Source organism: Notolepis coatsorum (genome assembly GCF_963971535.1).
Source record: "Notolepis coatsorum genome assembly, chromosome: 2".
NCBI lineage: Eukaryota > Metazoa > Chordata > Actinopteri > Aulopiformes > Paralepididae > Notolepis > Notolepis coatsorum.
The window spans coordinates 19,365,939-19,380,579 of NC_140166.1; the positions used below are offsets into that span (position 1 = coordinate 19,365,939).

The 14,641-nt window shown below is 47.1% G+C and overlaps 1 protein-coding gene across 1 annotated transcript in view; it reads right to left on the minus strand.

The window, feature by feature from the left end:
• entr1 (endosome associated trafficking regulator 1) overlaps window positions 1-14,641 on the minus strand; it is a 112,175-nt gene that overhangs the window by 80,880 nt on the left and 16,654 nt on the right. The window contains exons 2-3 of the mRNA XM_084338056.1: window positions 6,970-7,082; window positions 5,813-5,923 (exon numbers count right to left, since the gene is read on the minus strand). Of these exons, the coding sequence (XP_084194182.1) occupies window positions 5,813-5,923; window positions 6,970-7,082 (224 nt within the window). The remainder of the gene's footprint in view (window positions 1-5,812; window positions 5,924-6,969; window positions 7,083-14,641) is intronic.

A 14,641-nucleotide genomic window follows, 5' to 3' on the forward strand; every position in this document is an offset into this window, starting at 1 on the left:
AGCCCCTTACAATAGTGCCAGGTACAAAAGAGTACCCAACAAAGGGTCTCCATAACGCCTAACCCTGTGACACCCGGGCCGACCCGGCATTTTTCCCCCTGAAAAAAGCCCAAGTCCCTCAGGGTACTAGAACAGCAGATCTGCATCCCCGGAGGACAACGGGTTAACTGACCTGGACCAGCGTGACCAGAACCAGTCCCGTGCCCTAACCACGCCGACATGCCTACTCCAGGAGAAGGGGCAGATATGCGTGTTGATCTAAAACATGAAAAGAGGGCGCCACCCAGACGGGCCGGTTTGAACCGTGCTCGGTGGCCCACCCCAAGGGCGTGAGACCCCTCTACCTATGTTCTGATCTATTCCGTTAACATCCCCCAGATATGAATGAGAATCCGTCGAGACCCAGTAACAGGCTCTCGGAAGAGGAAAAAAAACCCATCCCAGTTGCTTTATAAAAACGCTGTTTTAATAACAAGTAACCAAGGCGTACTAGCCACCCGCATGATTCTTATCAGAAACACCCCGAGCCAGCACTATTTATGCGTCGGGACACAAAACACACCAATGGACAGTCCAACCAGACCCCACATTGATCCCTCAAGGCGCCTGGGAGAACGACAAGAAGGGCGTGGTGCTTCATATACGCCACACTCTTTTATTAAAAAAGAAAGAAACACCGACTGACATGAATCCCACTTGACGCAGCCGAGGATAAAAACTGTTAACATTTTTATATCCCGTCATCCCTACCACAGAGGATAGACGGAACTCCCCAGAGAGACTTCCCACGTGAGCCATAGATTGAAAAGCCACGCTAACATTGAGTCATGTGACCAACCGACTCAAGTTACGCGTATATCGAGCGTAGCGGAACCGTAATTCCTACGCTCTATCCCGACACTTGACAATAACAGACCTTACATACGGGTCTAACTCACGGAAGCCATCGTCCAATAGCAACGTGCGTAGTGACGTGTGCTACGACGGGGGGAAACCCAAGACTCAACGCCTGTGATAGGTGCAGAGTCTGGGAACCCCCCCCCCCCCCCCCCTCCCTGCCAAGCCGCCTAACAGCTTGGCCCTGACTGAACTAATAGGCGTGTTCGAGATGGATTTCGGTTCGCCTCGAAAGTAGACGAGAGTAGCCGAGTGAAGAGTTAAAAAGGCGGACACTTCAGATTTCACGAGAGCCTCTCGCCTAGTCTCGCATGGCAGATACGCTTTCACGTCACCACACACACATTACACACCTGTCCAGCTCATTATAATGCGATGGCCGTGTGCAAAATTTGATCAGATTAAAATGTACAGCACACCATATACTGCTATAGTGGAATATACTATTCATATACCATAATGTATACCATCTTGTTGCGCGCGCCTGGCCGCACGCACACAGAACACACTGCTGAATAATTCTGTTTTGCATCAATATATATATGTATACTGTGTATATTGAGGCAAAACAGAATTATATATACAGTATTGAGGCAAAACAGACGACGTATGTGTGTGTGTGTGTCTGACAGCTTGAAGTTTATCATCATGATGATATGATGATAACGCATAACATAATAAGGTTTTCAATCAATCAATCAATCAAACGTCTCATAACTCCCTGGCTGTCACATGGCTGGTGACTGACAACTTTTCTGAGCCAATAGGCGCTTTGCGCGACCGTAGCAAGTCGCTTCCCAGCCGGGAGCAGCCGGCTGAGAGGTACTGTGGAGCCTCGCTCTGAAGGCTGTGCGTGACTCGCTCCCGCGAGAGTTCCGCGCCTCGTCTCGTCAGATTTTCAGAGCAAGTCGGACAACATTCTAACCGGCATGCAACGCGCTTGGCGAGGCCGTAGTAAAACCTGCGCAGATCTGCGTCCGCCTATCCCATCTCGAACACGCCTAATAAGAGAGGAATAAACCCCCTGACCAATCAGAAGAGGGAAGGAGGGGTTTATCCGGTACCCCCTCACAAGCCCAACCCTTGCATAAAACAACAACAACTAGCCATATGATACCTTTAGTAGCAATGCTAATGAATAGCGCAAGCTAATACAATGCACGCTAACCACAGATAATCTGTGAACAGGGTTTATAACAAGACCCCGCATCCATGTTGTAACACAGAAAAAACATTGATAGAGAGAGAGAGAACGGCTGAGCCGTGGTACGTTTTCATACGAGCATTACTGCAAACCCAACACAATAGTGTTGTAGCTCAATATCACTGTGTAAGCAACAGAGCACACAACTAGCCTCTACCTTTATGTGGAGATTCAGGTCGAGGCAGAAAAACCCCTTTTTCAACCGAGTGTAGGCTGCAGGCCTTGCTTAAGCTCTAACATGAATGTAACCCTCCTATCAACCCATACTAGCGAAGATTCACACGTTGCAACCCCATCATATGTTTGGTGAAGAAACACACAGTTTGTTAACAAAAAATACAGTCCCCCTTTAGAGGGGACTCTTTATTTTTTAACAAAATCATAGCGGGGCCATGAAGGGAAACAGGGGGGGGACCACAGGGGGAAAAAGTCACTGGGTCCTAGCGACGCCTGCCACGAGCCGCTCGGGATTTGTCACCTCGTGGAGCCCCGGAGGGACGGTAAACGATCGGCGGCTGGTCTCGATGATCCCTACCGTCGCCTCCGGGCGTAGATGGGCCGGCTGTCGTAGCGGAGGCGCCCTCTCTCCTCCTGGCCTTCTTCCCTGAAGGTCCAGCAGTGGCGGTGGTGGCAGCGGCGGCCACGGCGGAGGATGCTCGACGACGTGGCGGCCGTCTGACTCCACCGGCGACATCGGGAGGGGGGAAATGAGGCTGGAGCACGGAGCGCTCCTCCTGCATCTCTCTGCAAGTCCAGGTCATCAATTGCAGGGCCGTCCCGAATAGTCCAGCATCGGAGAGGGGTGCCGTCAGAAGTGGAACTCTCTTCTTCTCCGGCACACGAGCCTGCTCCAGCCAAAGGTGGCGCTGGACCAGAGTTGCCAGGGCGCGCACTTTCCCAGCGGCTATAGCCTGCGGCTGAGTCAGATGCAGGATGGCTCCTGCCGACTGGGCGAGCTGGTCATGTTGTACATCAGTCAGCTCCGTGCTGCCCGTCAATATCCCGGACATGAATCTCGCCAGCTGCGCGATGTTAGACGCGGCAGCTAGAGATTGTGTTCCGGTGATAAATGACTGGTCGCTCCAATATGCCAACCGCCTCGCCGATTTCCCTTGGGGAACCGGCTTCCGTAACGGCTCCCACACCACCTCCGGACAAAGGAGCGCCGCCATCGGCCTATCAAGCCGTAGCACGCCCTCCTTCATACCGTCGACCAAACCCGCCACCCGCGTGACTTGCACGTAGGCAGGAGTAAGGCCTATGATGTGGGAGACCACCTGGCCCTGACGGACATAGGCCGCCATTGAGGGGAAAAATGGGTAGACAACGTCCACCCCTCTCACCGGGCGACGTTGCCATAGATGACCTATGAGATCATCAGGGACAGGAACAGGCAGTGGCTGCGGCAGCGGCACGCCATTTGCGATTGCCGCCGCCACCATGAGCTCGGGAAACAAAGCACGCAGTTCCCCCTGCATACTTTCCCCCATGAGCTTGCGTCCCTCACATGCAGCAGACTACTGGTTAAGGAGCCACATTCTGATGTGGCTGATAGCAGGGCATCCCGCCGCCGAGTCGGAGGTTCTACCCCAACATCTTCGAACGAGGCGCCCCAAGGTAGGGCTGGGCGATATGGAAAAAAATCATATCGCGATAACGATATGATAATTTTATTTTATTTCTCGATATCGATAATTATCGAATTGTTATAAGTATAAAAAAAAAAAAAAAAAAAAAAAAAATTAACAACAGATGTATGTTTATTTTGCAGCAATTCTTTGTCATTGCCGCCATCTTTAGTGTTACATCCCCTCACACTCCAGTTCTCAGGCTGCAGCTGGTTTAAAAGCTAAAGTAAACCGGCTTCTCTGCTGGCTGTGGCTCCAGAGGAGTTGAACAGTTCTGGCTCTGCTAGTTTATTTTCGATCTTTTGGCGCTTTTTTGGTGCACAAACCACCGCACATGTGCACTGTGACTCGTGACTGGAGTCTAGTTCTGCTAGCACACATAGCCTACTGTGTACAGACGGTTTCAAAATGTATTTTAAATTAGAAAGCAAACAAAATAAATGGACAAGAGAAAAAGAAATCTGAATTTGGTCAGTATTGTCATTTGGACAAGCAAAGCCATTACTTTAAGTTGCAGGCAAGAAAGACAAGTCTGTCCACTGTCTCTGGTTTTAAAACTGCCCTGTTGCAGGTAAAAAAAAAAAAAAAAAAAAACGATTTTTCGATTTTTTTTAATTTTGATATTCGCTATCGATTATTAAAATATATCGCGATATTTATCGTTATCGTTATATCGCCCAGCCCTACCCCAAGGAGACATCTCACCCCCCTCCAGTGTTACCTGGACGGGCGGGAGACATGTCTCCACCGGGCCTTCAAATAAGAACCCGTCCGCCTCTATCATGTAGTCCTCTGTCTCCATCGGGCATGTAGAGACAGACGCATCCTCACCTGGCTCCAGCAACTCACCAAAACCAGGCCGTTCGCGTCTGCAAGCCACCATCTTGCGACGGGAGCGAGCTGACGCAAAAAGTTTGCGTCTCAAATCCCCCGCAACCAAGGGAACCGGCCGCCCAACAGCGGGCGATTCCCCGGAAGCAGAGGAACCAGAGCCAGAACCAGGCCATCGCACAGGAGACGGCACTGGTGTACCAGCTCCTTGGAGAGGCAAACTACCCATCGGACGCCTACCGGGCATGGCTGCCGACCACGAGAGAGGTCTCAGCCCCGCTCCAAGACGCACGACGGAGGCAGAAATGGAGAACCGCTGGTGAAGAGTAGCGTTGCGAGCGCGACCCTCCGAAGTAGACATTATGACCTAGTTTTTTTCTGTCGAATATATGAGAGAAGAAAAAAACAAGCAACAATGTAAACACGTCTCAACTTTCTTCAGCTAACAACCTCATCAAGTGTGGGATCTACCGAAGGCACTTCCTTGTGGTGAAAGTGAAGAAGGAGGCGAGTAGGTGACCACACACCTGCTTATGAAGGTAAGCGGATGGGGGTGTGGCCAGACGAATGTTGGGATGTAAAGGTACATGGTGGAATTTTTTATTCAGTGCTCGTGCACGAAGTGAAGTACAGTGCAGATGATGCTGAGCGAAAGCCATAATGAAACAGAACTACTAAAGTTGACGCTTGACGCTGCTGTTGGACATCAGGTGGAACAGGAAGTGAAGAAGTCACTGGCTCAGGTTAAATCAAATTAAATCAAATCAGGTACAAACAATGGAGCGCCACTTAGTGACCAAACATGGCACTGCAACTAAATAACAACACAGAAATACAATAGGCACATTTGTGACTGTTACAAATATAACACGTTTTATACTCGTGCTACAAGATTTTGGCCTGCGCTACAAACCTATCAACCTCTGTAGCACCAGTGCTATGTGCAAAAAAAGTTTACATACAGCCCTGACACTGACCAAAAATTTTCGCCATCAGCTGTGATTGGTCAGTTCTCGAGCGTATACTGTCCGACATGGTCATTTGACACATGGCCTGTAAAAAGACGCCCGCCTGACATATCGTCATGTAACTCGAAAACCGAGGCACGGAATTGGTCGAGTGAGGTGGCGTTCGAACTGCGGCAAATAGATGTGAGCACACAAAAAAAAGTCATCATCACAAACATACTCTGTACACATCCCTACTCTGGTGAGGTGTGACGATAATGATATCAGTGATAATGGCATCATACCTGCTGTGTCAGCTTGCTGGGGGAGGGGTCAGGGAAGAAACAGCTCCTGACCTCTGGGTCAAAGGTCAAATTCCTGGGGTCAAACCTCTGACTGCTGCTGCTGTGAACTTTCTGGAGAGAGAAAGAGAGACAGATACACTGATAAATAGACAGACAGACAGACAGACAGACAGACAGACAGACAGACAGACAGACAGACAGACAGACAGACAGACAGACAGACAGACAGACAGACAGACAGACAGACAGACAGACAGACAGACAGACAGACAGACAGACAGACAGACAGACAGACAGACAGACAGACAGACAGACAGACAGACAGACAGACAGACAGACAGACAGACAGACAGACAGACAGACAGACAGACAGACAGACAGACAGACAGACAGACAGACAGACAGACAGACAGACAGACAGACAGACAGACAGACAGACAGACAGACAGACAGACAGACAGACAGACAGACAGACAGACAGACAGACAGACAGACAGACAGACAGACAGACAGACAGACAGACAGACAGACAGACAGACAGACAGACAGACAGACAGACAGACAGACAGACAGACAGACAGACAGACAGACAGACAGACAGACAGACAGACAGACAGACAGACAGACAGACAGACAGACAGACAGACAGACAGACAGACAGACAGACAGACAGACAGACAGACAGACAGACAGACAGACAGACAGACAGACAGACAGACAGACAGACAGACAGACAGACAGACAGACAGACAGACAGACAGACAGACAGACAGACAGACAGACAGACAGACAGACAGACAGACAGACAGACAGACAGACAGACAGACAGACAGACAGACAGACAGACAGACAGACAGACAGACAGACAGACAGACAGACAGACAGACAGACAGACAGACAGACAGACAGACAGACAGACAGACAGACAGACAGACAGACAGACAGACAGACAGACAGACAGACAGACAGACAGACAGACAGACAGACAGACAGACAGACAGACAGACAGACAGACAGACAGACAGACAGACAGACAGACAGACAGACAGACAGACAGACAGACAGACAGACAGACAGACAGACAGACAGACAGACAGATAGATAGATAGATAGATAGATAGATAGATAGATAGATAGATAGATAGAGACAGACAGACCTGTCTTGGTGAGTAGATGTATCTGTGATCTGTGTCAGACCCCTCCTTCTTAGAGCGGATAAATTCTTTAAAGGAGAAAGGGTTCAGCTCCTCCCCCTCTGTGACATCATCATCTGAGGGAAGAATAATAATTTGACAGGTGTTATCTCAGACTCATTTCCCATCATGCCTCAGGGCATACAGAGCCGTTTATGATATCCAGACACAAAGGCTTAAATCAACCCCACAAATAACAGATCACCCCCCAAATCCTCCTGGATAACACTAGTTGATATTTGAATTCAGTCATTCAACAGCATCCAACAGATTTCAGTATAATGAAACTCTGAGCTGATCATACTGTAACGTAAGGAACATGTTATTCGTAACGGCCCACATCTGGGCCCTCTTGAGGACGATTTGCCCACCGGCGCGATGCGCCACTTTGGCGACCTCTAGCGGCTCGGGTGTGCTTATTTTTAAATACAATATATAGATCGAATTAAAGCCCTATTTGTTGCCTGTCGATTTCAGGCGACAAAATCCGTTCAGTGGTTCTCGAGTTACATGCCAATATGTGTGCGCCGACGTAGACGGCAGACTTTCTATTTTTTTTAAATACCACTCCAGACTTTTTTTTTTTCTTTTTTTTAACTGCAAAGTAAAACTGTCAACATGTTTTATCTAATAAAATAATGTTCAGTCTGTTCATCTCACTTCAATAATTTTTATTGCAGAACATGGTATTTTCTCAAGCATTTTCTCAAGGTAATCTGTGTTGCATGTACCTGACAAACTGTACTGTTTGTATTACAGTCATATTCCAACTTAACTGAATGCACATGTGTGTGTGGACTACTGTACTTGTATCGATACAGTATCGCCACGCAAAGTATCGATTCTTTCCCCACCCCTATTGGACAGGGTTGTAAAGAATGAGTGTGGCTTTCCAATGGTACCCCACGTGGAAATGAGCGAATCAGGGATCTAGGTGAAAAGTCACGAGCGAATACAGGATGAGAATTCTCCATCGAATGCATTGGAGTCAATGAGAAAATCGTTTTCTGAGCTCTCTCACTTTTTACCAAAACCGCTTCTATTCACTAATTTCTGAACAGATTTTTATTAAATTTGGACATGTACTACACAAGACTTCAGGCTATGGTGGACCCAGGGTGTTTTTTCAACCATACCAATTTTTTTGGAAATACTACTTCTGGACTACTAACTACTACAGAAAAACGTGAGTAACAAGTTTTTCTACAACTCAAGTTCAGACCTATGTTACTCTATTTCATTAGCACTAAAAGTGAATTTTCTTTATTGTATCAGAATCTTCAGAATGTAATCTTTCAAAAGAGACCAGGGCCCTCATTCATCAACGTTGCGTACGCACAGATATGTGCTTAACCCGTGCGTACGACCATTTCTAAGCAAAGTGTGGGATTTATCAATTTGAACGTGAACTTGACTTTGTGCTTATGTCTACGCATAGCCCAGAGCATGCATAGCTGACGCCCTGTGGTAGAATATGGGGACTGCAGACGGACGGCATAGCTCTCATCAGTTACATGCATTAGTTTCAACGCGGAAATAAGCTTGACTGACGTGTTCTGTATGACCCCCGTAATTCATTATAGTTCATTGTGAAATAGCGATATTAGTGTAATTATTGTCAAACCCTAAATAGCATGTGGAATAGGTCTTTCTCTCCGAATGAATGCAGGTTTATATATAGCGTTATCGGGTGCACTGACTGCGCTCGCAGGAACTGTTTTCAGAGATAGCATCAGATAGGGATGAATGAATGAATGAGGGGCAGTCTAATTGCAGAGAGAACATAATATTAACTAGAGTCCACTACCCGAGACACCTCCTTCATTTGTACCGCAATTTGGGACCCAAATTGGAGCTATAAGCTTAAAAGCTTTTCCGTGCCTACTAGTAGTCACACACACGCACGCACGCACGCACACACACACACACACACACACACACACACACACACACACACACACACACACACACACACACACACACACACACACACACACACACACACACACACACACACACACACACACACACACACACACACACACACACACACACACACACACACACACACACACACACACACACACACACACACACTGTGGAACAGTGTCTGTCTGTCTGTCTGTCTCTCTGCTGTCTGTCTCTCTGCTGTCTCTCTCAAAATAGTATAAGTGCTATCTTGGCCCTGAGAGTTGCTCTCCGGCTCTGCAGCTGGACCCTTCTCAAATCAGCACGAAAAAGCTATAAGCTTATAAAACGATTTAATATGCTAAACTTCGTTTTAAATTCTTTAATTCACATTTGTTTATTTCATAAAGATTTTCCCGACATAATGCTACCTGCCTCGACCAGATCCGTGACTCTGTTGCGATACAGATGAATTATCTACTCAGAAAGCTTATAAAACGATTTAATATGCTAAACTTCGTTTTTAAATTCTTTAATTCACATTTGTTTATTTCATAAAGATTTTCCCGACATAATGCTACCTGCCCCGACCAGATCCGTGACTCTGTTGCGATACAGTCAGATGAATTATCTACTCAGAATAGTATTATAAAGTGGCTATCTTTTATGCTGTAGATCACTGCTGGTATGTGTGTGCAGAACCTTTATTTCAGCGGGGACTGTAGTATTTATTTGACGTTACTGTACAATATATGTGTGTATTAAAAGACGGAGCTGTCTTTTATTGTAATATAATAATTATTAATATTAAAAATAAATGAAGAAATGCATTCTTATTCCAACATGCATTAATGACACCAACGGGCAACGGCAAAACAGTGGTTAATGGTCTTTATTAGTGTTTGCGGTGTCCAGGCAGCAATGGTCTTTTAGGAAGTTAATAGATATAATATCCGACATCACCGTGTACAACACGCTTCCCTCGGCTTAGTCCACTTTTCCACATTTCATGGGGGTGTTCCATTACCGTATATGGTTAATCGGGGCGGTTCTGGTATGCAAATACTTAAAACAGTGCACGAGCTCCAGCTTAGGAGCAAGGTGATATTTATCAAGACAACTGTGCGTAGGACCTGTGTACGCACGTGTGATAAATCCCGTTTTTTTTGTGCATGCACACATTCTAAATTCTGTGCTTACATATGAAAATAGAATACTTTCTAAGAAAAAATGATAAATGAGGGCCCAGGCTCTTGCTATAAGTATAGTATTTTGGTTTGCAAAAAAAGTATGCAGTCCCCAAAAACGAAAACTAAAATGGCCACTTTTGGGGGCGCCTGTTAAGTTAACACTTTCAGTGCCAGCCATTAGACGCGGCCCTCTGTAGCAAGGCCAACGCTAGATAGATAGGAATCCGTCACCTTGTTTGTAGAGCTATAACTATATTCTATATTATAGCTATGGATACAATACTATGGTCATTTGCCAGTGACTTTCTTCCGGTCAAGATGCAAAAAAGAGAAAATGTTTCCATGCATACATTCACGCGTTATACCGTGGTGAATATAAGTATGTTTTTAGATCGGTCTGGGGTCATTCCTGAAATGCTGAGGAATAGCCTTATAGCCGTATTATACTATAACCGTTGCCGCTTATTGCCTGGACCCGCTATTATTCTCAAATCAAATCTATATCATAGGTATTATGTTTCATCATGAATGCATGAAAGAGGGGGGGTCCCTATGGTAACAACAGGCTCCCTAGGTGGATAATGAATAAAAATATCGGGAAAAAAACTACCCAGAAATGTAAAAAGTCGTTTCTGGCACTGAACGACATGGGCCCAGAAATGACTTAAGCCGTTTTTGGCACTGGAAGTGTTAAGGGATGTTTTGGGATTTGAAGAAAGGAAAATGGTTATTTTATTAATATAAGCTAAATTAATTTCACAAAGTAAGTCACCAAATAAAACCTGCTACATCTCTTTGTCCTCAGAGACATCTCTACATCTCTTTGTCCTCACAGACATCTCTACATCTGTCCTCAGTATAAATGTATTTTTGTTATAGTCAGAGTGAAGCTACATCTCTGTCCTCAGTATAAATGTCTTGTTATAGTCAGAGTGAAGCTACATCTCTGTCCTCAGTATAAATGTCTTGTTATAGTCAGAGTGAAGCTACATCTCTGTCCTCAGTATAAATGTCTTGTTATAGTCAGAGTGAAGCTACATCTGTCCTCAGTATAAATGTCTTCTTATAGTCAGAGTGAAGCTACATCTCTGTCCTCAGTATAAATGTCTTGTTATAGTCAGAGTGAAGCTACATCTCTGTCCTCAGTATAAATGTCTTGTTCTGTATCGTTAGTGGCTTAGCTTGGCATCGCTACTGCACTATCTCGCGTACGTGCACGCGTACTGAATAAACCACAAATGTACCTCTAATACCAGTATTAGTCTGACCACACCCCTCATCAGCTTACCTTCATAAGCAGGTGTGTGGTCACCTGCTCTCCTCCTTCTCGCTTTCACCACAAGGAAGAGGTGCCTCGGTAGATCCCCACACTTGACACCATGATGGAAGAAATTGGATTAGGAACAGCTTGGGAAACAAGGATACGTTGACATCATATCTTTATTTTCTCTCTCACTATTTTCGAGAAAATACGGCGATATTGTCTTCGTACTGGAGTGTCTAGAAGATGATGATCATTCTACAAACCCTCCACCGGTTTTCGTATTGGGAGCACGCCGCTGCATGCTTCTCAACTGCAGTTCCTTGCTGTGTTTGTTGGGGTGAAACCTGTCAGGCCACAGCTGAACTGTCGGACATGCCGCTGTTGTGAGGAGCGGTGCGTTCCAGGTTGGGTGAGTAGTGTTTGCTGGCGGGCTCCACTTGTCTGTTAGTGCTATGGGGGCTACTGGACAAAGTTTATGGAAACCGGCCCCAGGCTAGGGTCCTTTGTTTAGCCGTCTAGGCGACAGAAGGCCTTGGTCTGGCGACCATTATAGTTTTAACTAGTGGGCCGCGACCATTGACACTGGTGATCCCTGTGTGTTCTGGACGAGTGGATTCTCTCTGTCACCGTGTTAAGACCCCATCTTTCATATCCAAATGAGAGTATTCCTTCACGAGGGGATATGTGCATGTAATGTGCGATAGCGGCAGATTCATGTTCAAAGTCAGCTATACAGGCCAGTTGGTACTGTGCTGATTCCGCCGGACGTGTTACTGTCACCGTTGTGAAGCGGTGTTGACGTCTTGTTTTCTCTTTTCTCTTAAAAAGTGAGGAGGGTTCAGAACGGCGGCCTGTCTGGGTGAGTGTTATGTCATTGTTTACATGTTCATAGCTTACGGTTAGCCGGTCGGTGGCCTGGCGCGGGGTAGCTTGGCTTCTCGCGCGCCGCCGGGAGCTCGCTCCTGATCGCGTGCGTCGTAGATCGGCGTCTCGCGAGCGGAAGCAATAGCACCCGAACGGTTGGAGCAGCCGTTAGCTTGATGCTATTCTGTTGAACGTGCTTTGATTTTTAACATGTTTTACACTCTTGACCACGACGTCATCCTTGACAGGGGATGTTCGTCGACCCTGCCTGAGCCTAGACGGGGATTGCGTCAACAAAGAGGACTGTAGCGACTGGTGGAGCGGCGACGCTGCCCGGATCGAACAACACGGGACGGCTGTGTTCTACGGTGGCTTGTGACTGCACTTCGCTGATCTGCGTTCCGGGCAGGTACGGGGTTGGCCAGACCTCATAACACGTCTTCTGGTTTTACCTTGCTAAATGTATTGTGAATAACGGTGTTTTTTCCCAAAACGTGTGTTGTTGCAATGCATTTGAGATACGTTGCGGGTTGTGTGTGAGCTGTTTTTGTCACTGGCAGTTAGCTTCTCCGTGCAGGTCGTGATGTATTGATCTGGTTGTTGTGTGAGAAACATCATGGTGTTTATGTGTACCGTGTACTCACTACTAAGGCAACTAACCTATGAAGCTATGCTTGGTGACGAGTGAGTAAAAGAATGTTCTTTCTCAGACTGTAATGACAATGAACAGTGAGTTCACACATTAACAGGTTTTCCTGTTTTAACTGGCCGTATTGAGGGTAAAATAGGAGGATTGTGTTTCCCCCCCCGGTTCCCTGGGGACTTTATCACCTCCTATCAGACATGTTGTGCATTAATTGTGTCTTTTGTGTGGTAGGGATACGATGTAACTCTCAGCTTGATTGCTGAGGTTGTGCTAAATCTGCTGGAGAAACTTATTTCCTAAAGGGAAATTGGTTTGGTTGCTGTCATGTGTGCTTAGCAAGGCCTGTGGTCGATACTAATCAAGAATGATGTATTCTCTCATTGTGAAAAAAACGGCGTTCCTCTGTTGAGTGTTTTTGCCATTTTTTGTAGGTGATGATGGGTTGTGTGTGTCATGTGACCTACAACTGGGTTGTACTGGCCACAGAAGCACATGTGTATGTTGGACCGGGGTTCTTAGAGCCCTCTCTATTCTGTGTTTTTCCTTAGTAAAAATCAGATAGCAGGTTAGCTCGTGCGCTGTGTGGAGCTGTGAAACGCTTCATAGAGCTGACTATGACTGTGTCATATTCTCTTTTTGTCGTTACGTCGTATCATGGGTGTGGGGTCGTAAAGGGGTGAACTGGTAACCTTTCCTCTCCCCATTGTTCTGTCGGTCAGGGGTACACCCCCTGTCCTTCAAGGTTCCCGTCACGTGGCGGTTCGGCACGTTACGGGGGGGGGGGGGGGGGGGGGGGGGAGGGAGTTCCTGGTCCCACGGCCTGGTATATTGGGCGTGTGCACCGCAGGAATTCCCCCGCCATAGAGTACGTCACCGTGCGCGTCTCTGTTGGTAGGACTTCCGTGTGCTGTTCAGGTCCATGTGATGGATCTGTTTTCAGGGGGGGTGGTCAGGGCTCCTCCTCACCAAGCGCCTACTCAGGCCTTCTGTGAGTTCGGACTCCTTCTTCCATGTGAGGAAGCCTCCATCAGAGTACAGAGCCTTCCTCCTCAGATTGTCAAAGTGAGTGGACCCTCTAGAAGGGTCCTTTTCTATTGTATGTATATTCGATTCAATTCGTTTATTGAGTGTGTATGGGTTCGGTGCCTCTTCCCCGGAGGCCCTAAAACCAGTTTTTTACATGGCTCAAGGTGCAATATATTCTTTTCAATCTGTACAGCTCGCGTGGGAAGTCTCTCTGGGGATCCCCGTCTCTTTCCTATGGGAGGGTGGTGGGATGTAAAAATGTGAACATTTTTTACCCCGGCTGTGTAGACTGGGATACATACTGTTGATGCTTCCTTCTTTCTATTCCAGAAGTGTTGGAGTTAGGGAGTGTCACACCCCTCTTGTCGTTCCCCTGGGCGCCTTGGGGATTCAATGACAGGTCTAAATAGCCTGTTCATTGATGGGGGTGTGTCCCGACGCACGTATAGTGCTAGCTCGCTGTAAACAGGCGATTGACTGGCACGCCTTAGTTGCTTGTGGTTGAAACAGCGTTTTTATAAAGCAACTGAGATGGGGGTTTTTCCTCTTCCGGCGACCACATCCCATGACCTGGGTGGGTTGTCGACGGATTCTCGTTCATGTCTGGGGGATGATGACGGGATGGATCTGAACATATGTAGTGGGGTCTCACGCCCTTGGGGTGGGCCACCAGGCGCGGTTCGTCCCGACGTCTGGGTGGCGCCTTCTTTTCATGTTAAGATCAACACGCATATCTGC